This window comes from Falco peregrinus, chromosome 6, assembly GCF_023634155.1.
Source record: "Falco peregrinus isolate bFalPer1 chromosome 6, bFalPer1.pri, whole genome shotgun sequence".
In the NCBI taxonomy this organism is placed as follows: domain Eukaryota; kingdom Metazoa; phylum Chordata; class Aves; order Falconiformes; family Falconidae; genus Falco; species Falco peregrinus.
The window spans coordinates 73,839,121-73,866,569 of NC_073726.1; the positions used below are offsets into that span (position 1 = coordinate 73,839,121).

Below are 27,449 nucleotides of genomic sequence, written 5' to 3' on the forward strand. Positions count from 1 at the left end.
AGGATGGTTGCTGTGCTTTCCCTAACTTTAAGCACTGCAGTAGAACATTTCTTTCCCATTGACTACAGAGTTTAGCTTCTGGGATTCAGAATCCTAACTATCTCATCTAGTTAAAAGGCTTTTCCTAATTCGCCACAAGAAATACACGCAGCTGTTTTACTGAGGAGCAGAACTGAGTGCCGGCTTCTACTTATGAAGTATTTATTTACTGACTCATTTAAGATGCCCCATATTTTCAAGGGTTCTGTAAGCAGGTGGTGGTACTGGAAGAGTCACAACTACAAAGCAATAATTAATAAAGCCTTGAAAGGAATTTCAGCAAGATCACTTGAGGAATTGTACGTTATTTGTTTTGCCTGGAAAAAGGGTTCTGGATTCTATCATGAAATGTACACTTTAAGGTTATATTCATATAGTGCATCATAGAAACAGAGCATTACATCTGCAAAGCAGTTTACATAGGCTGAGATACCTACCTACTCCATTTTGTTCCCAAACCAAAATTTAGTTCCTAAAGCATGTCCCTGAAAGTTTTTTAGAGTTATTCAGAAGCACACTAGTTCTCAATATTCTGTAGAGATGGGGTTTTATCTTATGCCTGTTGTACCTCATGACTGACTATACCACTTAGGTATTCCCTGCTCACTCTTACCCATTCTCTTGTTCTCAGGGCCCAATCCCTGAGCCAGTATCATTAAAATACATAGTCCTCCCATGAAATGGAGAGAGAGAAGTTGTGTTTGCTCAGCTGCTTACAGCCAGCAGCTGACTGGTTTCAGGCATTTGCCATGGACCCCCTAATAAAGTTGCTTCTCTGCCTGAGGGTGTTCAGACCTAGGTACCTCACATCTTGGGACTTCCATGCTATCAGATAGCCTGAGTTGAGCTGCATTTAACTCTCCACAGGGGCTGTGGCAGATAATTCAGTAGCAGCCAGTAAAGGAGTCACGTGGATGTTAGTCTTGTTGGAGGGGTGCTCATCTGCAAGAAGAGAGGTTTGGGTCCCGTGCACTGTTAACTACAATATGTTGCATAGCTATTTCAACAGGATTTCCTCCTTTCTGGCTCCATGAATATTTTTCTCTTCTAGTCAGAAAGCAGAAGAGCCTTCCAGAGAAGGGCAGAGGGCAGTCATGCAGCCTGGTCGTTACGGTGCCACCTTGTGAGAATAAAGTTCAGGTCCCCTCTCCACCTCAGCAAGGACTATCATCTTGGAGCTGGTAGATGAGGAGAGATTGTGGAGACTTACTTTGGGGCAAGTAAGACCAGAGCAGAAGCACCAAATTCAAGAAGTGACTTCAGAGTCATAATATCAGAAGACTCACATGTTTTTCTGCAATTCAGAATTTGGTACAGTAGTAAAGAATAGGACCTAAGAAGGTCACCAGTGTTTGGTGTTGGATAGCCTGAGTGAATGCAGCCCTGGAGAGCTGCCCTGGTCAGTCTTTCTTCCAGATACATAAACCTTTACCATAGAGGAAGCTCTCATGTAGGGTGCCGAGGTGCTCAAGGCAGCCTGCAGAGTACACTGAATGTCTGATGCAAGAAAAATATATGATTAGCCAAAGTTCCCTTTGTGAGGAGTCCCATGTATATCAGTAAAAGTAAATATAAAGAAGCTATAACCAAATGGATGTGTTCTTCAGTCACTGGCCTGTGGTTCCCAGGGTGCATTTGATTTATACTGTTGATCCCAGACTCTCACATAGTACATAAGCATGCTAAGATGGGAATCAGAGAGAGAAGGAGAAAAATTAAATATTATTGTTGGTCCTTTTCTAAAGTTGCTATATAACTCTACATGATGAGCCAACTAAGCAGGCTATCAATTCTTCCTACATTTAATGTCACCAATTGTATAATTATAGTTCTGTCAAGCTTCCCAGCCTACTGTTTGCAGTTCTTCTCTTACAGTAGGAGAAACAGTGTTTATTCCAGAAGAGGGAAAAATGAATCCTATAAATCCAACTTTAAAAATTTTGGCAGAACAATATAGATTTGCTTTCAAGGAAAATTTTGAACTGAAGGGGGAAAAAAGAAATCTTGATTTCTAGTCTTCTAGTCTAGAAGTCAAAGAAGGGGGTGGGGGGGGGAGCAGGCAGGATTGGTTTGTTTTGCTTTGGCTTTTCTTTACAGTCTTCCTGTCAATTAAAGAAACAAAACCACAAAACAATTAAAAAAACCCAGCTGGATTCTTTCTTTGTCTCATTTAATCACAGATTATAGGAATTTGGACCAGTGAAGACAGCAAATATTTTTTGTAGGTAGTGCATGCTCTTCCAAAACAATAAGGTGATTGTCGAGTTAAGACAATGTTACGTGCTTTCTTCTTTCAGAACACTTTTCTTTTTTTTTAAGTTCAGCTGGGACTAGGCCACTTTAAAATGCTGTCTTCTGCCTCGTGTGCTGTTTCATCACTTAGATGTGAGGCTGTGAGGGGAAACAGGGAGCCTGAGAGGCCTAGCAGATCTATCCAGAGAAGTCATAGGCCTCATGAAAAAAGCCATTGCTATGTTCCTGCATTTTATGAGTGTCATTCAGGAAAACAATGATAAATACAGTTATATTGCTTTACAGAAGTATGTGGCCTCTTCTGGCATGCAGTGGTAGCCAGAAGGCTGAAAGCATGCACCCATCCTGTTGTAGGGGACTAGCATTTGTTACACACACACAGAGACACATGCACCCTATTTTCCTTCAGTGAGTTTCTCTTGGATCAGTGACCAATGTCTTCAGGGTCTGTCAATATAACTGTTTTTTGAGATGCAGCATGTGTTTCAGTTGGCTAGAACAAGAAGTGCTTCACCCAGAGAAGAGGCGCACCACCAGCAACAGCAATGCAGGGCTCTTCCGAGCCTCTTCCCGCTGCCTGAGGAGCTCCTCCAGTGCCCGAAGGGTTACTGGGGATCCGCCTCGGTGGTTGCAGCGGAGGAGTCGAGGAGATTGATTTTTCAGTTTTGCTGAGAACTTCTGGGACTTCTGGCTCTTGTAAGAAGTCATTAAAAGAGAATATAAATTTATTTCAAGTCAACTTTTAAGCCTCTTTGTATTGTCAGGACAATATAGTGAAGACATCTTTGTATAAGTGAAGGGAGCAGGCCTCAGTGCTGAAGGAAGTCCAGCTTTGGAGCGTCTGCATTGTAAATATTTTTGCTGAATACAATACTGAGCGCCTCACAAATAGCAGTTCAGCCAGTAGATAGATGCTGTTTTTCTTGTTGGATTTTATTCTATTTCAGTATCACATACTTCTTGCTGTGGCTCCTAACATCTCAAATTTTTTACTTTTGAGGCTTTTTACTGTGTCAAATGATGCTTGTTTGTGCTCTGTTTTTGCAGCAGTGACTCCTGGAACAGTTCAATTCTGATGACAATCACGAAGAGCAGGTCCTTCTCCACCTCCTACGCCATGTCTTCTACCAACCACCTGAATGCCAAAAGGCAGAGCCGACAAGGTGAGTGGCACCCACGGCTCTGTCAGGCTTGCTTAGCTGCTTCTCTGGGACTAGCACATGCAGCTGCTTTTGATCTCTGTCCAATTTGTGTCTTTTCTTACTTTTCCATGAATATAAATATAGTTACTTCCTTTATTTAAAAAAAAACCACACACAAATTGGCTTAAAATACCATAGCTCATAGTGATGCCATTGTAAATGTTTTGACATTTATGATTTATAGGGGTTAGTCATGACACGATGCGGCAAGTGCGATAATAAATTGTGTTGTCATTTATATCCATGTAATTCCCTTCACTACAACAAGGCTGAGAACAGGGTGTTTTCTGTAACATTTGTTAGACTGTCTGTCTGTATTGCCTGACTGAGATTTCCTGAAGCACAACATACATTATGCCATTTGGAGCTCTAGGCAGCGACTGACCCGTCTTACACAAACATATCCCAGACAAAGCCATTGTAGCTCAGAGGTCTGTCACTGTATATTCATTACTGAGAAATTCCAGGTAGACTTACTGATTTTTAGAAATGGGAAATGTGGGGCTTTTCACTCAGCTTTTTGAGCCTTTAAAAAGATGACTCCTGCTTTAACTGAAGGAAAGAAATTGAGAAGATGACTTCTTAATTGATAGTGAACTATGCGATATGAGAGCCATGAAGCAGTCTTAATCCGCAGTAATGTGGTTTTCTTCCCTGTACAAATGCAGGATAAAATAATGTTTATCCATGCTTTAACTTGCAATTCAAAATGATCACAAGGCCTTCCTTTTTTAAATCAGCCTGTTTTTTTTCCCAAACATGGAATAATGTTGAGATAATGTTACTCAGAGATACTGGCCACCCAGACATCAGATGGAAATTGATAGATGCCTGAAGCCTGACATCGAGAAGTCAGAGAATCCCAACTTAGTTTGAAGATATGGCTGCACAATTACTAGCATTGTCACATCGCATCTCCTTTTCAAACTGAAGAGTTTATTTAATTTCCTCTTGTACAGAAGCTGCTTTGTTATACCACAGTGAAGATTAAGTAACGTATTATTATCTTAAAAGGTAACATGCATATAGGCAAATGAATAAAATCAAACCTGGAAAATAATGGAGATATAGTACCAAGGACCCAGGAACTTGTTTTAGAATAAATCCAGTTTAGACCTGTGATTTTCAGAGATTAACCCATTAACTTGAAAGCAGGGTGTGTGTGTATAATATTTTATACTTGGAAAACAAGACTTACCAACCTCGTCAGTTTTACATTCAGTCTCTTCTGCTTCCAGAAAGTGTTAATAGTCATCTCTATCGCGCAGATATGTAAGCTCCCCCATGATGAATGGAGAACTGCATTCCATCACAAGCAATTCCTGATTGACAGGAATAAAAATTTAGCTCAACATTTTAAGCAGAAGATTGATGTTTTAGACCGTTTACCATCATGATTTTTAATTATGATTTATTTTTGTGTTCCAACTAAAGAATTGCTTCAATTTGCACTAGTTACTACAAATTAGGCTTTTATATATCAGCTCAATTGGCAATATGTAATAATTCTCAGTGGAAGTTGATCTAGCTAAATCTGTAAATCTGTTAGTTTATGAAGTATGTCTTTAATTATGCATGGTAAAATTAGCATTTTAAAATACTACTAGCTATACCTCTTTTGGCAAACCTCTGAAGAAAACTCAAATGTTTTCATATGTAATTTCACATCACATTGAAGTTACTGTTTTATTTCTTCAACACTGCACATGTGTAAAAGTTCTGGAGGACCTAAGCAGATGACTGTACTTCTAAAAAAATTCTACATGTATTGTTATTCTTCTCCTATCCTGATTGTTCAAAATTCCTTGTTGTAGCAAGGCATGCTTTCTCTCACTTTTGCCAACATACGGTTAAATGTTGGATTATTGAAAATAGGTTTGCATTTTTCTGATAAACTTATTTTTGGTTACTCATCCTGGCAATTTACTCTTAAAAAAAATAAAAACACAACCGAGAATATTTCAACAGGAGAAAGCCAGCTGCAATTCAAAATACTATTGTGAAAATTGCTGTTTACATTCACAGTACTTGCTTTAAATGGTTGAAAGATGACCATATATACTGTATTCTCTAACAGTCATGAAGATTATCTGCTAATGTGTAGCTCATAGATAGAAAATAATCCAACTCAATCCCCTGTGCAACTAGCAGACTGCAAAATGTTTTTAAAGACATATTTTTGTTGGATAGAAAGCAGATATGTCAAATAATTAGTAAATGTGAAACAGAGGCTTCCTGTATTTTAAAGCAATTTCCATAGGTCATGGCCATCTGATAACTTTTTAATTGCTCTGTAGGCTGTAGGTTTCTGATCTCAAGACTGGCATAATATCGTAGTTGCAATCATTGAATTAAGACAGTAATACATACCACATGTTTGCTGAAGAAATAACCCTAATCAAAACTAGGAGATGTTGGATATCTCAAAATTACAGCGTGGTAGCTGTCAGAGATTGTTTTTAACTCTTGGATTGTAAACAGCAAATCACATTTTAACCTCATATCACAGTTTTTATCAGGAAAAAACACCAGAACTGTACACATATATCCTGCAAGGTTAGTATTTCATAAACTTAGATCAAAATACTGCCTTATTCCAAGATAATTTTTGTATCTGGAATCCATTTAGATAGTGGGCACAATTCAAACATAAAACTAGTTGAAGTTCCTAAGTCTTTATATGATTTGGCTTTGAAGATGAACATGGTAAATGAACTGGGGCTGAGTTCCTACAAACTTTAAAACAGGACAGAAGTCAATTCATGAATTTCCTTTTAAGACAGATTTTGCTCCTCTGTGCTTTATTGTGAATGGAACCTTTTTGTTTGAGACTAAAAAAAGGTAAAGTGGATTCAAAAAGAAGGTGGCACTTTGTCTCAAACACTGGACTGGCTGATGCATTTCATCTTGGCAATGGTGTTTATACAGAATAAGGGACAGAAAGAACTGCATCTTGCTAGTGGTTGCACATGTGGATATTGGCAGTTTCTGGTACACTAGCTCAGGAGTACAACACCATGTGGTACAGGTAATGGTCTCATGTCTCCCATCATGAGCAACTGATATTGAAAAATAAGCTATGTAAGATCAAAGCCGAAATCTGTGCAGAATGCAGAAATGGCACCATAAGTGCAAGATTTTATGTTCATATTATGGATGACTACTAAATATTGCTTTTTTGGTTTGTTGCTAGTCTTCACACATGTAGAAATTTAAATTTGCTGGGAATGTGTGCAAGCCTTTCTTGTCCCTGCTTTACAGGTGGAGACGGTGAAGCAAAGAGAAATGGCAGATGGGTCTAGGAACTGCCTGTTTGGAGTTTGGTGTTTCTGTCACTAGAACATGTTGTTATCAGTAGTCATGACCTAATGCACACCTTTAATTTCATACCTGCCAGTTAGTGCATCCTGCTCAACAGGGAGAATATGCTTCGTGTTTTGAGCCAGATCTTCAGCAGGTAGAAGTGGCTGATATAACGGAGTTTCATCTCTCTGTGACAGCCATGGGCTTGGGTCAGAGTGGAGGGTTTTCTCTTATTTTTCCATTTGAAAGCTGTGCTGGTACCTGCACATCTCAAGAGGAACATTTCTGCACGGTGAACTTGTACAACTATCTGCCACTTCTGTTAACTGTCAAGACTCTCCTTTTATTTTGCCAGGTATTCCACCAAATATTTCACCTCTCACCTCCCCATGCCACTCACCAATTCAGGGGACACCGGCCACAAGTCCTACTGGAAAAACATCTTCAGTGTCATTTCCAGACTCTACCGATACTGACACCAAGCAAGGCTTAAAGCCACACAAAGTCTTGACTTCTACTCAGAGTGCACCTAGCCTGTCAGACCCTATTATCAGCCCTTCTGTCATCTGCAGCAGGTGAGACTGTAATTTGGCATGAATTGGAATCATTTCATGTTGTTCTTATGAACAAGTTCTTTTGGCCCACATGTAAGTTTTTGTGATTTTCTATGGTATTGTGTATTGATACTTCACCATATCTAAGTAGTTCTTAGTATATGAGTAACTGTGTGGATTGATGCTACAATGTGCTTTTAAAGTGCAAGACAGTTAGCTACTTTTATAGTTTTTACTCATGTCAGATGCACAATTCATAAATAAATTCTTTGTCAACAACTTGCAGATCCTAAAGTCAGATTTCATGTTAATTTGTGTTTCTCACGTCATGCCCTTAATGTAAACAGTCACTTTCAGGTCACAGGCCAAGCCTTTCACAGCAAGCACCTGGTGTTTGATAGAAAAATCTGACTGCTAGGTTTAAAAGCCAACAACGTTTGAAGAGTATATAGTTTTGAGCACTCTCGCAGGAGTGGATCATGTCCTCTCTATAGACAGTCAGATTATGTAGCATTGGGATTTTTTTCAGAAATCAGCTGCAGCTGAGTTCTTTGTACTGCTAAGAGTTACAGTAACACAGTTTCATTTCACACTTTAAATTAGCCCATTATTAGATTACACAGACCTGCTCTGCAAAATCAGCATTTTGGAAAGAAAGTTGTTCTTCTTATGTTCTCGGAAAGGATTCAGTTGCTGAATTAGATTACTGGAGTTTGAAATATGTGTCCAGTTTAGAATACTGGGAAACACTGGTATTTAGAACCCTGTTCCAGTGCAGTTTCAAGGTTACCTTACTCATTAGGTGTTACTTTTAATCATAGTAGTGAATGATTTGTGATTATTTGCTAGCCAGCAGACAGCACATCATCTGAGGCTGGGTTAAATGTTAATTTTTACTATCTCTGGAAAGTTTTTTGTTTCTGGCTTCAGTCACATGACTTTGGATATGTCTTGGTATCCTGTGTGCAGGGCTAGGAAGTGGGTGTGAGAAAGTCAAAACTAAGATTGCAGGTTTTCTCAAGGGAGTCATCCTCACTGGAGCTCAGACTAGAATCCTGACAGGCTTTTAAGTATTTAGGTGACTAAATAGAAAGTAAGTGCTTTTAAATGTTTTCCAAAAGTGATGCAAAACTGGGACTTGCACTGATTCATTTGAAATGAAAACCGGATTACACGTAAGAAATATACCATAAATGTGCTACTGGCTTATTAAACTGTACCATTATTACTGCTTCAACAAATTGTTATCACCTTAACTAGGTTATTAACAAATAACCTTCTATTAAAAAGAAGTTGAGTTGTATAAAAAATGTCTAAAAAAATTAAATCAGGATAAGGTTGTTGTAGATAGTAATGAAATATATTTTCTTGATAGGTGTAGATTTTGGTTTCAATGTAATCATGGGTTAAATGATCATTAGCTTTCGTGCAGCTACTGTCTTATGGGTTCTACATAGGTTGCGTAGCATATTTATGTTCTCGATTTCCTTGTTTTCAAATGCTTAGACTGCATGAGCATCACAATTGTTACATTGCTGGCATAGACTATGATGTTGATTATTTGAAACAAACATATTATTTAAAATCTTATGGTGTAATGTCTGCTAATAGAATTAGCACCCACTGTTATAAATAGTTACTGTTCCTTTAACATCCATTGAAAAATCATAAGCACTGTCACATTTCTAGGCATTAGTATATAGAGATGTCATATCCACAGATACAAGCTCAACCAACAACACACAAATAATGCACCCCTTAGTAATGTAAACACAATTTAAAAAAAAAAACAACCTAAAACACCCAACCCCACAAAAAAACCCAGAGGTTAAATGGCTGAGACAAGCTGAGGGAGTTAAATTAATGACCACTGAAAATTAAAATTTGTTCATTTAATATTTGAGTTTTCACATTGTAGATTGCTAGTCTTCATGGTATGCAATCCCCTACATTAACTTCCAAAAAACCTGCCTTGCTAGGAAATAATACAAGCCAGCAAACCTCTGCCATCACCAAACTAACCCCTTGCCTAACAATAACAAAGAGGAAATGAACTCCTGATGGGTTCAGTGTTTTAAACCAGATCCACCCAGTCAGTGGGATCAAGATAGCAGTTTTACTGTAATTAAAAATTGAAATGTCATAGGACAGCAGAGCTTGAAAAATGCATTAAAGAAGAACATATACTAGGCAATGCTGTTAAAATAACTTTTAAACAATGGGGTTTAATTCTGCTTAGTGAATGAGTCAGGAATCCTGTGGAAAAAATGTTAAACAACCCTGCGATTAAGGAGTACATTATAATGCCTGCGCATGAAGGGGATTGAGTTAAACTTGCATAGGCATGTTTCCTTCTGACATAGAGCAGATTTCAAGTGTTCTGCTAGATAGATTAGCAATTTTTTTTTTTTTTTTAATGCAGTGTTTTATGTGGGCCATACATATTAAATCAGTGTGAGTTTGCATATTTTCCGGAAATAAAGAGGTGCACTCATAATGACACAAAAGCCTTGTAACATTACAACCAACCAAAGGCTCTCTTTCTCTTACATTTTGGCTTGTTAGCATTGACCTTATGGAAATCACATGGAATGTGGGAGGGAGAAGTAAATAATTTTTTTTTCATCTTGTTTATAGACCTGAGTGATACTAGATTTATTTGCTTGGCTGTGCGCTGCAAGTATCATTGTATACAGATTTGTATTTTTATTTAAAATTCTTTCAGGAATTCCTTATGTTTGTAGCGCATACCAAGCTCCAGAATATGTTTTGGGTGATCCAGTTAAAACCCATCTGACATAGGATTTCAGCCATTTTTCTATGGTGAACTGACATTGATGCAAAGTTCCTACTACAGAGTTTGACCAATCAAAATAATTTCATAATATTTGCTTTTCAAAGGCTGTTATGTATGAGATATGCTACAAAATACTGACTCAAACCAGACAAAGAAATGTTAAAATGTCAGGTTTTCATGGATCGATTGATATAATACTGCTAACTAAGGCTTCTGATTTTTAGGTTCTCTCATGTTTTCATGATATATCATTGTTCCTTCAGGTCCTACACTCAGTCATATTGGGACATTGTAATTTAAAATGTTCCATCTGGTATTGATGTTCACATTTAAGGCTTAAAGGGAATCACACACAAGGAATAAAGCATTTTACTGGGAAAGAAGAGCCAGTCATTTAGAAAGACCAGGATACTGTGATCTCTCCCACAATGTCTTTCTGTTCTGGGAATGATGAAGGAAACTCTGTCTTCTAGTCTCATTGCTGAATGTGTGGATGCCTGATCACTCACCTCATGTTCTGTCCAAAACGCCCCTATGGTTCTGATGTACTTGGTACGTTGTCACTGAAGTAATTGCAAAATACCTTTTTCCTCCTTAAGAGGAACATATTCAAGTTTTAAGCAAGAAAAGAAGAGCAAAGCCACAACATTTAGATTGTATGGCACTCTGGCACATTTTCATCATTTGAATTCATGTTTATAGGGCAGCTGTAGTACAAACCCAAGGGATTTCTTTGTACTGATAAACTCAGGGAATAAAAAAAATCATTTAAAAAATATCACATGGTGTAGGTTTACTGTTGGCAACACAAAATTAATGGTGGTGGCCATTTAGTTCAAGGTCTTTTTGTATTTTGTCTTTTTACATTCCTGACTTCCAATAAAACTTCAGCTTGCTCTTGTAATTTTGTCTGGAGAATGCACCCTATACCATAGCTTATACTGCATGACATAATCTTACACAGTCAGCAGGAAATCATTTTACATGAGACTGTCTAATGTGCGTGGTTCTTTATATTGTGCATGTTTCTTGATGTATTTCAGCTGTGGCAGGCCCTATAACCAAATAGAAGCTGGTGATGGGACACTAGATAGAAATGATGGTACCACACACACCCTGAACAGAACAGGTAATTCTTTGTCCATCAAAAATTCCTCATAACTTAACATTCAATAATCATTCATTGAAAGAGCAGATATGCCTGTCTGTCAGAAAAGGAGAACATACATAGGTGAGACCATACAAATTGTCTTCGAGGCTCCTTTCCCTTTTGTATGTACAACATGTGCAAAATGCTAATGAAGAATAGAGTTAAAATATAAAGGAAATACAGATTTCCTCATCTAACTAGTCAGCTCAAATAATGGTCCTCAAAATTTTTCTCACTCTTCAATACTGGATCCCATTTTTTACACTCTGCAGGGTATATGCTTAATGCCTTCGGACAGATTGTCTGACTTTGAACCCAGCCAAGCAGCACATATGTATAATGAGTCAGAGATCCTGTTGCTATTATTCAGAAGGTCACAGGATGACTTTCATGCAATCCTTGCTGTTCACACAACAAGCTTTGTGATTTGTGTCGTAGATGATCCTGCGCAAGCCACTTCTGACTATGAGACCAACAACAGTGATAGCAGCGATATCGTTCAAAATGATGATGAGACAGATTGCTCCAAGGAGCAGATGCGGAAGGGATCCATCTGTAGGACATACACGCCTGAGACCATCATTCTGCATCCCTTGATACCACCTGAGGTAGCTTATTTAATTTCCACTCACACAATAGACTGAATGTATACTGACACTGGGAAACAAACAAACAAAAAACCCCAACAAAACAGCCAGAAACCCCAAATCCCTACAAAAATAAACCAAAACGAACCTAGGGCTGTCTAAAGATTGTGGCTGTGGTTTTAAGCAACAATTGCAGCAGGCTCCTACCTTGCAGTAGGAGGATTGACTTTCAAGAATTGAAAGGAACCATTGAAATGTGTGAGAGCTGCTAAGCACTGGCCACTTGTGAAACACTAACCATCTATTCTGATGAATAAATGTAAGTTTATGGATCTGGCATTAGGCATTTCTGAAATGTTTGGCTTCTGTGTTAGCGTTGCCTTTAAAGGGAATGGATTGGAAGGAAATTATCTTCTCAGGCTACCAGCATGATACATGTAGTTTTCCTGTTCAGCCACTTCAATCTTAATCGCCTTGCAATCTTGGCTAAAATATACAGTGGTCCTTATTTTAAAATATGTTAACACTTGTCTGAGGGGGCTGCGTGATGCTATTGTTGGTGTATGTCTTGAACGTAAGAACATTGCAGTATGGTAAACAAGTGCTGTCTTCTCACAACTACTGTATTCAGCTGTAAGCTTGAGTGAGATGTAGAGGGAAAGCTTTTTTTAGTCGAATATTCTACAGCCTGTTGTACAACTGAATTAATATATTTAAAATGGCATGAGCTCTTGAAAAATGTATTGTAATCTGTGGGGTTGGATATGCAGAGAGAAGACATTTTTCTTGAGATATTTTGGCATTTACTCATCTACAGTTTCTTAGTAATAATGAAATTCAAGGAAGTATACAGGGAGAAATGTGAAAGGAGGGGAACAACCCATCTTTTGTTTGCAGACCTTGAAAAACAGGTAGGTTTCATTTTGAGAAGTACAAGTCTTTGCTTGGACCAAGCCCCATTAGCCATGTTAGATTATAATGAATGGCTCCTGATGCGGAAATAGAAACCAAGCACTTTTCCCTCTGTACTGTAGCAAATTTTGCAATGAAGACAGAATCCCTTGGAAATGAATGAATGAATCCCATGAATGAACAAATGAATTTGTCTCATGGATAAGCTAAGAGACTGATGTTTCATATACAGAATTTCCTTTTCATTGAAGTGAAACAAATTATAAATGAGAGTGACTAGCTGCAGGGCTGGTAGAAATGGGGACATCTCCACTGAGCTGAGTAAAGTACCGTCGACTTACAGATGATGTTAATGTGACCTTTGTTTTTAAGAGCATAAATTTTTCCATGAGATGCTTCACAGAACTGAAATTCCTCTTTATTCTGATTTCTGGCATAGGACAAGCCTGTACTTGCTCCTGAGCCTCTGGTTATGGACAACTTGGATCCCCTGATGGAGCAGCTAAATAGCTGGAACTTCCCAATCTTTGATTTGGTGGAAAAAATCGGAAAGAAATGTGGTCGGATTCTCAGTCAGGTGAGAAGGTTATCTTGTCTGCACTGACCGGCTAGATTGCTGACAGATTCAGACAAGTTGGTGTTAAGACCCATGGTCCTTGCAGGCTGGTCATCCAATGAACTGGGATCCCTGCCACCTAATTTAAGGTTGACAATATGAACTCTGTCTCATTACATTCCTTACTTTTAAGTGTCTGTATTTTTAAATTTAAAAATGTGAAAGAAAAAACCACATACCTATTTTGCCTGCTTCTCTCTGCCAATGAGTTTACATAAAATTTTCTGAATATTCTCTTCTATCTGAAGGAGATGCTGCCACCCCTTACTGAGGTTTTTTTGAAAGGGTTTCTCATGGGGTTCAATATGTGAGGGATAAACAGTAAATATATTCAGTTGATGCAGGAAATACAGAACTTTGCTCTTTTTTTTTTTTCTTTTTTTTTTTTTTTTTTTTTTATACTGGAGGTTTCAGTCAGCCTGGTCAAGTAAGCAAGATTACAGGAAGTGGATGAAAAAAATAGTCCTTGCTGTATTCCCTCACCTTTAAAAAGTCAGCACTTTGGTAGTGAATTCATATCATTTTTACATAGGCAAGACTAATATACTATGAATCAGGATGTGAAAGCTTACTAGTCTTTCTTTCAGCTGTTTTTCATTCTCTTGTAAGTTAAATGCAGGTACTGACACAGCCCGTCTCTACCCAGCACAATTAATCTCACTTCCATAATCACTTTCTTGGCTGAACTTTCTACTCTGTTATGCCCCTTTGCCTGGCACACTGATAAATTAGCCATTTTTTTCCCACGGAAGTATTGAGGTTTATCAAACAGGAAAGGCAAGTAATTATTATTATTTAGGGATGGAACAGAAGAAAAACCCAAGAGAATCTGATTGATCTGGTATCGCCTTACAAGGCATTATGTAGTCATGAGTGTTGGAAAGAAGAGATTATGTTAATTGGTATGATGTGGAACAATTGACACCACCCACACACAGAGGTTAGTGTGTCAGGCAGATCTTAGTACAACAAGCTCCAGAGAATGCTGCATCAAATCTTGGTCCCTTGGTGGTTAATTGTTATTGAGCTAAATTCAATTACCAGTGGTCAACCAGGAAAACCACGGCATGAATTCAAATTTATTATGTGGTCTGCCTTTTATTGTTCTGTATCTTGGCAAGTAACGTCTATGTTTAACCAGCCTGCAAGCTTTCTAGGTTAATTTTAGAGAAATAAGCAAGCTACGACTGGATGTGGATATTGATATAAATTCAGTGATGATCATTGAGACATTTTTGCACTGGACAGTGAGTATGTGATTAAAATGCTCTTCTTGATCGTATTGGTCATGTTATTTTCTAATAGTATAGATTAATAAATGAAACATAAGGGAAAACAGAAGTTTGTTTTAATGGCTAACCAACAGTTTGGATGAGCCAAAATTAGTTCTGATTTTGCATGGGTACCTCTGTAGGTTTTAATTACTTTACCAAGTTGCATGGAGTACCTGTCAGGATAATTCCCCTGTGCCTTCCTCAATTTGTACTAAAGCTGCACACCCTGTTTCCCAACATCTCCTTTGTGCACAGGTTCTGAGCATATTATCCATTTTGCAGGGCCACAAAATGAGGCCTGTGAAATAAAATAGAGAAGCTTTAATAAATAATATTTGTGATCAAAATTCAACATTTTCTGTCACAGCTGTTCGTCATAACTACCGCTCCCTAAAAGCAGCATGTAGTAAGTTCAACCTTGTTCTTAAAATAAAGACGGATCCTTTAGTTATTTCCCCCACCTATTCAGATGGTCCTAACAAAATTATTTTCAGAAATAAAAGAACTAAGATATAGAAATCTTTTTCTCTAGCCAAAAACACTGTCTTTTTCTTTATCTTAAATCTTAAATCCTGGGATAATATATAGAAAAGAAAACAAAAGCTCTAATGATTTATTCTCTGTATTTTGCCATTAAATGGATTCATCCATTAAAAATAAGTAAATTAAGAAGCTGAATTAACTATGTTTGCCTTGCTAGGTTAAATTTATGAGATGGAACAAAGCAGAGTTGACACGTGCCTCTAGGGAAGCATTCAGTTTAGAAAGCAAATGCTGGCTTAGCATCTTTAAAGCTGCTTGAGATGTCTGTTTCTTCTTTTTGGAATGTTAAATTGATTTAGACATATAAAAAGACCCCAAACCAGTCAGCAGCCTTAAAAGCATCTGTGCAAAGTACAGTGGCAAGCACTCTAAATGTGGCAGTAACAAATATGCATGATAGGGGTTAGAGGGGAATTTACATCCCAGTCTCATTTCAGAAAGGAACAGCAGAGCTCTCAACTGAGTTGAGTTGATGCTTCACAACAGGCCATGAGATAATATCTTCAGTCACACTTAACACTCTTCTTACAGCTCCTATAAAAGTAAAACTAAAACCTGTGGAATGGGAATTCATTTGCCTTGGAAAGCAAATAGAATGAAAATAAATACACTAAAGTTAAGGTCCCTCTCTAGCTGATTACTGGGCCCATGGAGATGAGAAATGCTGGTGGTGCTTCTACACTGTCAGTACGCCAGCAGCACCGAGGCAGGGTGCCATCATTGCAGTGCATGTGAGTTGGTCCCTGGGTGGTGCCAAGAAGAATGTTTTGTCATCTTACCATGACACATGGCTTCTGCAGAGAGAAACTGTAGTTGTTCTATGAATGTGCAACAGAAATCAATGCTTGGGGGATGGGATATTCCCGGGATTCACAACAGCCCCTGTGAGGGATTTTATTTGTCAGAGCCAGAGACAAGGAGTCAACAGTTTGAAAGAAACACATATTTGAAGAAAGCAAATACAAGAAACAAAAAAGGAGTGCAAGAGGGTTGCCTGCGAATAAGAAGTAAGGAACCATTAACCTGAACTTTGTGTGTGTGCCTGCAACACCCAGGAGAGGTGTGAATGGCAATCCCCATTTCCAAAACAGCTTCCATTAGGAATCATTGAGAAGTGCTTGTCCTTTTTCAGGCAGCACTGCCAGATGTATCTGAGTTATGATTCATTCAAGCATTAGCAATCGCAGCAGAGACAAGCAAAAAACGGAGGCTGGAAGGAAAAGGCAGCGTGGAGCACCCATTGCTAAGCGCCTGGCCATCGGAATTTCCCTGGGCTTGTCCCTGGCAGCAGGGACCACACTGTAGCTGTGAGGGTGCTGTGCTCAGTCCATGGGATTCTATCTCCCAGGGAGCTCATGAAGCAGCATGCGGTTTGGGAAGGAAGGATTTAAAATTCAGAAGGATTTAAAAATGGTTAATCCAAAGCAATGAATAAACAAAACTGCAGGCTTTCTTTATTTTTTTTAAATTAAATAATTTAGTTGATTTTCTGGAAGACATTAATGCCCTTTTTTCTTCTTTCTAACCTGCCCTTACCCCTTCCTCCTCCCCCTTTGCTATGACAGAGAGAAAGAAAGGAAGAAAACTCTACATGTCCAAATTACTTGCTTGGCTGATTTTTCTTTCTAATGACCACAGAGAATAATGCCATTTTACTCCAAGTCATGGGGAAAAGCTATCATTCATGTCCATCACAGTCAGCTTTGCTTCTTTTCAACTACTGTGGAATTTCCTGCCCCCAAAACCCAAGGGGAGGAAAACCAGGCTTTTTTTAAGATACGTGCTTTATTTAAGATACCTATCCCATATTGGTAGTGTAGACCAGTAGGGTTTGGGACTGCAGAATAATGTTTCTTTATGTTTCCTTTTTATATACAGAGATATTTTTCTGGAAATATGAAGTTTACCGTTCAGTGATCTAAGACTAGAGTGCAAAATACCTCATCTCTCCATAGGTGACATTTTGGTTCCCAGCTGATTTACTTCAGCTGTGATTCCAGATAGATAAACAGAATTCTAGCAGTTTCTAATCCAAATTATGCATAAGGTCAGTCTTTTCACTCTCCCTCAGTACACGAGGATCCCATGGGGTTTTCAGAGAGTGAAGTTTTGCCTTCTACAGGCCCTACCTTTTACTCTAAGCTCATGTCTTCCACAGCACTGTAATTCAGTAGTTCCTTAGCTCGTTTGTTATAAAGAGCTTTTCACTTTATGGCCAACAGCCACAGCCACAAAGAGAAATCACCACCAGCAGTGATTTTTCTGACTGCATTGCTAGTGACATTTATGCAATTATGGTAGGAACAGAAGTAAGAGCTGGGGCCACCAGCAGACCCCCCAGCTGTCAGATATGTGTCACGAGAGGGGCATCCCAGGTGGTGTCAGACACAGCACTCAACCTGTGTCTGCATCGTCACTGTCTGTTGCAATGTTTTGCCAAAGTTAATTCACATGCAGATTTTTCTTCTTGGGCAATGACTAAGAGGGGAAGCAGCAAGGGAAGATCATTAATGCTGCAAATTCATGCCTTTTTTATTATTCTTACTGTAAAAATCCACAGTGGCAGGACATTTATGTTCATTAAACTTTAGGTGCATCTCACAGGTCCCAATTTGTATATCCAACATACAGAAAGAAATGGGTGTGTATAGGTGTTTGATTTACATTCAGGTGTAAAAAACATGAAACATAATTTGCAAAAATTTCTTATCAGTATAGCACTCATCATTCCAAACGTGCTTCAGATTGTTTAACTCTACACAGATCATTACCAGACAAATGGCATCAAAAGGACAGAATTTAGCTAACAGCAGTAAATAAATAAAGAAGCTGAAAGGCTTTATGGTCCAATTTGTGGAAGTAAAAAGGTCAAGCAGTAATTTTACTATGTCCCATTGTTCTGTATGTCAAGTTCAAACTTGTCTTTAGAAGTGTCCATTTTGCCGTAGCCACTGTCTACATTTCTGAGACATTGTTTGTCTCTTATGAATACCCCCTTACTCATCCATCACCTTCTCCCTTCCAATATGTTCTCTCCTGGATGTCTATAGTCATCTTTTCATGCAGGAACAGGTGGAGCAGCTCTGCTTCTTAAGCCACTTGCTGCCTCTGAAATCCTCTTCAAGAAATCACTTTTGCCATTTCAATTCCACAGTGTGGGAGAATGAAAGGAGATAATGCATAGGACCTGAATGGTTCTCTCCTTTTGTCATTCCTTGTGCCCCCATTTTCTGGGAATTTATTTGACTCATGGATGCTCCTTGGAGGAGTTTGTGAGGAAATTTTTCCCAAGACACTAAAGATCTCTGGATATCTGCCTTTATGTGTGTATGTTTCTGAGGTGCTTGCAAAATTTGGGGGATCCATATGCCTGAAAGGAAGAGAAGAACATCGGAAGGGTGTAATGAAGGAATGAGGACTGTTTGGTACTAATAGCTTGTCTGTTTAGCTACGTAGACACATCCCTATGGAAATGCAAATAGCTGCAGCTATAGCTGGATCAGATGAACTTGAGAAAATAGTACCAGGAAAGCAGGTTTTCATGGAGTAATTTGACAGAATGATTTTGTATCTAATTTGTAAATTTTTTCTCATCTATTTAGCAGCATGGTTGTTTTGTTTTTTCAGGTATCATACAGGCTTTTTGAAGACATGGGGCTGTTTGAAACCTTTAAAATACCAGTAAGGGAATTTATGAACTACTTTCATGCCTTGGAATGTGGATACCGAGAGATACCTTGTAAGTAAAAATTCCCAGCAGGTAATGATGCTCCATTAAAGTTTTGCATATTTCCCACACACTTTGTTATTGAAGCCCTGCTTGTCTCCTTATAACAGCTACTTTTTTCTCTTGCTACATCACAATCAAATGGATGGCGCTCTAGCCAGAGGCTGGTGACGACCCACAGCCTCTAGTCTTTTTTTCATTCCATGTAATGTTTCATTGTTTTTCATAAAAATTCATGGCAAATTCTGTGGAAGCCTGAAACCATATAAAGCTACTATAGGTACAAGGGACTGTTTCCTGATGATGAGCATACCCCAGTGCCCCAGTTGGAGTTTGCTGAAATATTTCTCTCCCATAAGCAATTTGGATTTTTACACAGTAGCAGTACTATGCTACCAAAGGTGATGAGCTTTGTGAAGCAGAAAAAATATGCCAAGTAAATGAGTGCATCTTATTCTTCTGCAACTACAGCTCAGCTGATATTTTCCAGTGTGAATCATTTATTCACTGAAAAACCTGCTTTCAGTCATCCCCAAAGTATTTACTAATTCAAATCAAATTTACCAAACCACTTCAAAAGACTGCAGAAGACTTTTTTTTTTTTTTTTTTTTTACAGGAGGAGAGGGAGTTATTACCCCCTTTAGCTGGCAGATAACCCCAGTGTTGAGCAATATAGGACACCCTGATTTCTCCTGCCTCTCAGAAAAATGTATGAAACATTGGTTTAAGAAGTCATACATTTCTTTCTCAAATTGTTAAATACCCGTTGGAACAGCTACAGTGGGAAGGATTGAAGGAAAGCTACCTCAAAATGCCTCACAGCCAGGTGGTTTGGAGACTCTTCTGGGAAAGTGAGAGACCAAATTTCAAATCTTTCCTTGTGTTTGAACCTGATCAGGGATTTGAAGCAGATTATAGCCTGAGCAGGTTATAAGTAGGTGTCTCACAATCTGCCCTACTGAAGGCATTCCTCTTCGTTTAAAACATTTAACTATTCATAGTGTCTCAGGGGGTTTTGTGAATCTAGCCCTTCATTTCCTTGGTTTTTCTTAAGTGTGTTTCATTTCAGTAAAGCAGTATATTTTGTCTAATATTTGTCTAATACAAAATTAATTTACCTTCAGATTTTTCGTTTCTGTGAAGGGATAAAAACCGAAACAACTTATTTGGACTTAACCACTTCTTTCTTCTGGTTGCTGAACTGAACTCACACAAAACTGCTGGTGAATATCCCAGTTGGTTTACATCAGTAGAAGTTTCACAACAGGCTAATCCAGCCTTTACTTCTGAGAAGAGCATTAAACCCCTAGGCAGGGCCATCCTCTAGTTTTTTCATTAGGAGATTAGTGAGAAGTTCTTAGTACTTTGAGGAAGGCAGGAAAGAGGAGACTCCATCCTTATTTTACTTTCTTCTATCCAGAAATAACCATTCCTACACTGCTGACTATTTTACTGTTAAAAATTTTAGCTAGTGATCACTGACAAGTATTTAAAGGGAAGGTCACAGGGAAGACAAAGGAGAGCAAGAGAGAAAAGCAAGGGGTAAATAAAAAGGCCAAGTGGCATAACTTCATGCTCACATTTAGTGAGTAAGAAGAGCAATTGCAAATTCTGAATAAGCCTTCCTGTGTGACACCATCTGCCCTTGGCAGGCAGGATACTGCTGATTTTAGGCATAGACAGAGTAGGCAGTTGCCTCGAGCACTGGAGTGCAGGGGCAGCACGATTGTGAGCCCTCCTGTGCCAGAGCCAGGGAAATGGAGGCTGGCAGCTGCTGCCCCACTGCCGCTGATGGAAGGGGTTAGAACTGTGGGCTCAGCAGTGCTGTTGTGGAGGGGGCAGGTGGCTGTTCCCAGCAGGGGCAGGCGTTGCCTATCCCCTAGCAGTGGTAAGAGGGCAAATATCGATGTCCAGGGTGCTTTCTGCACCCCAGATCCTCTCTTTCCTTCCTCTTCTCCCACAGAAGGAGCGGCCTTAGGGTGGAGTTGGATTTCAGCATTGAGAAACCCTCCATCAGCTGCATGCTGCCTATCTTTAGGGTGCAGCAGGTATAAAACCAGGTTGCTTACACATCTTGCTGCCAGTCCTCTCTCTTCCCCCAGAGTACAGAGGTAGAGAGGTTTTTTTCACTGCTAATGAATGCAGTCAACTTTATCTATTACTTCTTAGAGGGGGTTTCTGGACTTGTGTGTGTGTTGGTGCTTTTTCCCAGTGAAGGATACATATAATCTCCAATGTTATCCTGATTCTTGACCATTATCTTCATAATATAATCTAGTTCTTCACCTGTTCCCATCAAGCTTGTTCCAGTAATTGGTTTGCCAATGAGAGACACATGACTGACAGGCAATCACCAAGGAGTCTCCAACTAAGACGACTGATTACCTAGAGATGTAGTCAGTTACTGTGAGTTTTAGAGATGAGAGTGACCCAGCAGTGAAGTCCCACATTTTTGTGCTTTGTCTTCTGGAATGCATCTTTCTAGAACAGCAGCAGCAGTAATGTAGCCACAGGTTATCATTCTGATTAGCAGATTTCCTTGTGTTTAGCTAGTCACTGTAGAAGATACATGTGCTTTGCCCAAAATTAGCCTGAATCACAAGCTGAAATGCTTGTCTTTTAGCAGTTTAACCCCAGATGTAAGCTTTGGTCTTTGTGCAGCAAAGCATTTACTCCTCTTTCAGCATCATGGTAGCTTTTTGCTAGTGTATGTTTAGGTAATGCTTTGTGCTGAACTAGCCTGTGATTCTTTTTCGGTCGATTGTGTTGATTGTGGGATAGTTTATCTGGTCTTGAAGGCTTTGGTGGTATGAGTCTTGGGGTGACTTTCATCTCTCAATTCTGCAAACGGAGCTTGTAGTAAAACGGATTACAGAATCCAGGCTCTGAACTCTTATCTCTGGCCAGAAAACTTCAGAAAGAACCTGGTTTAACTATGCAGTGTGCATGTATCCTGAGTTTTATGATTTTTGCAGTGTAGCTGCTGGCACAAGACTTAAATTTGCTCAAGTAGAGTCAGGTAAGTGTTACCTGCCTTATATGTAGAAGGTAGGTGAATTTGGCTACTGAAGTGGATGAAATTTTCTTGCTTATTTCATGTGAATCAGAGGTTAACAGTGCATATTTACATGATGGCATTTAACTAGCTAAAGGCAACTACTGGATTAAAAGATTGGAACTGGTAGCATAGGTCAGGCTCCTTGTGTAACACTTTCTTTGCAAAGTTTCCTACGTTGCACATTTCCTACATTCTCTGCAGTTTTCTCTTTCTTGACTAGTGTGAAACATAACATTGAATATGCTTCAACTTTAGTAAAAGAAAAACTGAGCATTTATAGAATACAGCTGTTTTTCACGCTTGTGACAGTGTTTGATATGTCTCTGCTCAATTGATGGCTATGTGGTACCCACTAGATGGTGCTGATTTCCCTCTGCCAGAAATATCCTTCATGTTTAATAGCTGGGTCCTTTGCTTTGTATCACAGATCACAACCGAATCCATGCAACTGATGTCCTACATGCTGTTTGGTACCTTACTACTCAGCCCATCCCAGGACTCCCAACTGTGATTAATGATCATGGGTCAGCAAGCGATTCAGGTATATTTAAATGTACAAGTATGTGTGTTGTATTTTTGAAGGTTTTTTTCAAGAAATTTCCTGTAAGAAAGCAAACAGTTGAGGATTGCATGTGATACTCGTTATTATATAGACCTTTAAGTTCAGTAGCATGTGGGATGTTGAAGATGTTAATGTGTGTTTCTGTAACTTTGAAGAGAATGGAGTTGGTCCCCCAAAACCTAATACTTTACATTTAAGGGTGTATGAATGCAAGCCTCTGTAGTCATCCATGACAAGAGATGTTTGTTACCATTTGATCTTTACACTAGTTTTTTTTCCTAGGAAAACTGCAGTAGTAGTGCTTTTCAACGCTGCTCCAGAAGCCATGTAGACTTTTAAATCCTCAAACCTTGCATTGTTTTACTATTACAAAACTGCTGGGGCATGCAGGTAGTGCCATGCACTTGACACTGCTTGGCTGTCATGAAGTGTTCCTTTGCCTTTCCTCACTGTCTCCAAAAAGACTTGTTACCATTTTGCAACTAGGTCGCAAGATCACTTGTCTGCTGTTTTATGGTTGCTCCTTATAGGAAGCTGTTCTTCTTGCATCTTTATATTAACTTATCCAGGTTTGGCTGTAGTAACTAGAGGACTTGTCTGTATTTTGTGGGAGTTCTGAGGTAGTTACTGGAAAAGCAGGAGTTTGTTGTGCAGAAAACACTTCCATTTCTGCTTTTTTTTTTTTTGGTGGTGTTTGTGTGGCACATACATATCATTTGTGAAACTCTTTAGGATGTTTTAGTTGGGCGGGAAACATTTTTATTCCTATAAAATCTTATTAGCAAGTGTTGTTGGAAGCTTTGTAGGTGAGGTGAAATGGGTGGAATGAAAGGGATTGAATTTTGGTGCTTTTTGGTATTTTTTATTTGAAAGACATTTGTTCAGCTGCAAGATCCATTCAAGCAGATTAAATTAGCAAAGCATCTCACTCAGTATCTGCCTCCGACAGGCATGTCCAAGCTGCTTCAAAAAGGCTCTTTAGAAGATTATCAGGAAAGATCCAAATTCTAAATCTTTGGATTGGAAAACATGCACCATAATTGAATTAATAAATGATACCTCATTACTTTAAGGACTGTTACTGTCTCATAGACTAATCTCTATGGTGAAGCAGTTAAAGGAAAGAATGGAAAGATCAAATTACCCACAAAGCTCTAGCATGGCCATGAATTTATGGTGTATTGCTAGTAACTTACATAATTTGAGAACAGGCTCTGCTGGATGGCTGGAAGATCCACAGCTGGGATCAGAATTTGTTCCTTTCCAGTTGTGTGCTTAATGCACTGGATCATGTGCACAGTATCAAAAAGCATTGAGGTCAGAATGTGTTTACTCTTCCACTATATATTGTAAATTTGCTCCTTCTCTTCCTGCTTTGTTGCTTCGATCTATTTCAGTAAGTCACTGAAAAAGTACCAATGTCTTGGGATGGTTTTTTTACATTTATTTATTTATGTTCAGATTCTGACAGTGGAATCACTCATGGCCATATGGGTTATGTGTTTTCGAAGACATACACACCTACAGATGACAGCTACGGATGCCTAGCTGGCAACATCCCTGCCCTTGAATTGATGGCTCTTTATGTAGCTGCAGCCATGCATGATTATGATCATCCAGGAAGGACCAATGCCTTTTTGGTAGCAACAAGTGCTCCTCAGGTAAATAAATCTCAAGCAGCGTTGCTGTTAAGTTTGGAAGGTAACAGCTCCTTGCCAGTGGCGCCTGTGGCTTCCATTAAGTACAAGTCGACCAAATGTTTTGAAACAGCTTATCAAAGTGACAGAAATAATCACTTCACTTGGGGATTACTAGTAAGACTCTTCTTACACACCCTCACTACCCTCAGTTAGTAAAACTGTTAAGATACTGATAAAATGTCTCAGTGAAGGAGACACTAATATTCTGCTGACTGATAGAGAATCTGTAACTGTGAAATAAGAATTATTCTACCCAATAAGGCACAGAAAGATTAAAATAAAATAAAAACTCCCACCTGTATAGTTGACAGACTGCCATGCAAATTAGTTTGTGCATGATTGTAACATACCTTCTATTGTTCGTATAGAATATGAGCAGCAGCAGTCTTTTATGAATGTATTTTTACACTATGCGTCTGTTGGGGAGGAGTATGTGTGTGTGAAAAATAATTTGAGTTTTATAAATGAAGAATTGAGACGTACCTGAGGTTACATAGAAGTTGCTGCCAATGCTGGCAGTTGAATTCAGTAGTTCTGAGTCACTGTTTATCGGCTTAATTATAAGATCATCTTTCCTTACTTTACATAGCTGACCTGCCTGGCTTCAGCATACTGTGCTGAAAAATATTTCATGGGCAAGAAAAGAAAAAAATAAAGCTTAATGGCAAGTCATGTAGGGATGCAAAAATTCTAGATTTACTCCCCAGCTTGGGTCTAGACTTCCTCTCTCACCAAGAGCAAGCCACGTGAACTTGTTCTGTATCAGTTTCTGTCTATAAACTGATAGTAATACTTCTCATTACTGCAACATCTTTCTGTGATTAAGAACTTTGATACTCTGGCCAGGTAAATAGATTGATGGAAGGTGTTTGCTATCCTTAAATCTACTTTTAAGAAATGAGTGCTATAGCTTTGTGGTTATACAAATCTACAAGGGAAGTTAGATGATTGGCCTTAATGTAAATAAGTTTGAAAATAAGTTAATGGGAATAATTCAGACTCTTCTTGTTATTTTGGGGGGTGGTGGTTTTGGTTTGTTTGGTTGGTTTTGTTTTTCTTTTAAACCTGATGTCACCTGAAATTTGCAAAACTTCTTTTTAGCATCTAGTTTATTTCTTCTGTTTCACAGCAAGTAGTATCAACTTCCAGTAATGATGAAGTGCCGCTGTATTGAAACTCTGCCCTCAGGAGCTGGGCTTGGGTAGCAGAATATATCTATCTCAAACGCTTACTGTGCAGTTATGCAAGATGAGCTGTAAAGCTGAGTTACTTCAGCAACTTCTTCCCTGGGGTAGAGAGTTCTATACTTTAGGATAGGATTGATATTTTTATCTCTAGATGACAGGAAAATATAATTGAAGTGAAAAGCCACTGAAATGTATGTGTGTATATTTGTGTAAAAAGTTACAAAACTTGTATCTATTTTACATAGAGGCCTATTTCCAAAAGCTTTTTTTTTTTTTTTTTTTTTGTTTTTAATAAACCAAATTGTCAAAAGACTGAATGCTGCTGAATTGTAGAGATTTCCTAAATGGTTGTTGTCCCCTAAAGTCCATTTTCTAGATCTTTTTTTAGTTTCTGAATGGGGTTGCCATCACTGTGAGAGTTATGCATCTTATTTTGGTAAAGATTTAATCAATTTTGGATTTTAACATTGAGAAATCTGTGAGACTGAATATGTCTTGTCAGGTTGCAAACTGGAGTTTCATTTATTTCTGTGTTTGGAATCAGTCTGATATGGACAGAACTGCCAGGTGCAAACACCAAAACCAATAATCCCTGTCAAGTGAAGTTAGTTCTGAGAAACAGGGAAACACACACTTACATTAACTATTTTGTGGCCTGAAACAGAATAATCTATTGTCATATGATGCAGTTCAGTCAGGAATCAAAGATCCTTGAGTGTGAAAGACCCAGATTTTTCAAAATAATCCTCCAATAAATCTTCAACATCACAAAATTCAGGTGCCTGCTGTTAGTCCTGCCAAAATCACATTTTCAAACCTTGAGAAGTTCTTTAAAAAAAAAACAAACCAAACAATCAAACAAAAAAACCCCAAACAAATTAACCAAACCTGAACATCCCTCATGCATCACCTCCACATCATTCTCATTTCTGCACTGCAGTGTTTCTTTTGGTAAGAGGTTTCTCAGCTTTCAGCTGCCTGCATTGCTTTCACAGGCAGTGCTGTACAACGACCGGTCTGTCCTGGAGAACCACCACGCTGCTGCTGCCTGGAACCTTTTCATGTCGAGGCCAGAGTACAACTTCCTGGTCAACCTTGACCACGTAGAGTTCAAGCATTTCCGCTTCCTTGTCATTGAGGCAATTTTGGCTACTGACCTAAAGAAACACTTTGATTTTGTTGCCAAATTCAATGCCAAGGTAAGGAGATTGTTTTGGCTTTCTGGGAGATGGTCAGAAAAGATTGTGGGGCTTGGTAGCATCACAGCAAAAAGGCCAGAAACTCTCCTGTGTTGCTTTTTCTTCTGGATGTCCTTTTGGCTGGTGTAAAACATTCTGTTGAATAGTAATCTGTCACTTCTGTTATTCTTTATTTATTTATATTTAGTGGCCCAGCTTCTTTTCTTATATATGTTTAGTTTTCTTCAGAAAGTGTTTTAAGGCTAAGGATATTATGGACCATTTGACTGTAAATCCCACTTACATCCTACTTTTGAACATTGTTTTCTTGTTCACTGGACTTTAGACCTATTGGCAAAGCACTCGGGGAGCGGGTTGGGGTGGGGGGAATCAAAGGTGTTACCAAGTTTCCTTAATGGCTAAATACCTAATGTTATTTTTTTTATTGGTTTAATTGTACTGTTAAGTTATCAAAGCACAGAAATCATAACAATTTTGAAATTCTAATTTCAAATGGAATGAAAGTATGATCTTTCTTTCCTACTTTGATTCAAATGGGTAAACCCCAGAGAAGGGTCACTAAAGATCTTTCCTGTACACTCCATTCAGTGAGTATAAAATCACAACCCTGAGATTCTTTAAAATTCTTTATATTCTTTAAATTAACATTCTTTAAAATCATTGCACAGTTTCAACCAAACTTTTTGGAAACCACCACCTATCAAGTTACTTAATAAACTCCATCATCCGTCAAATCTGTTGGCATGTTACCTAGAGGGTACCTGCCTTTGGAGCTGGTACTGCCA

At 38.7% G+C, this 27,449-nt stretch overlaps 1 protein-coding gene across 1 annotated transcript in view; it reads left to right on the forward strand.

The window, feature by feature from the left end:
* PDE3A (phosphodiesterase 3A) overlaps positions 1–27,449 on the forward strand; it is a 264,082-nt gene that overhangs the window by 215,908 nt on the left and 20,725 nt on the right. Inside the window, 9 exon segments of the mRNA XM_055808211.1 lie at positions 3,340–3,455; positions 7,153–7,372; positions 11,192–11,277; positions 11,737–11,906; positions 13,237–13,374; positions 18,858–18,969; positions 22,444–22,557; positions 24,040–24,239; positions 26,461–26,664. Of these exon segments, the coding sequence (XP_055664186.1) occupies positions 3,340–3,455; positions 7,153–7,372; positions 11,192–11,277; positions 11,737–11,906; positions 13,237–13,374; positions 18,858–18,969; positions 22,444–22,557; positions 24,040–24,239; positions 26,461–26,664 (1,360 nt within the window).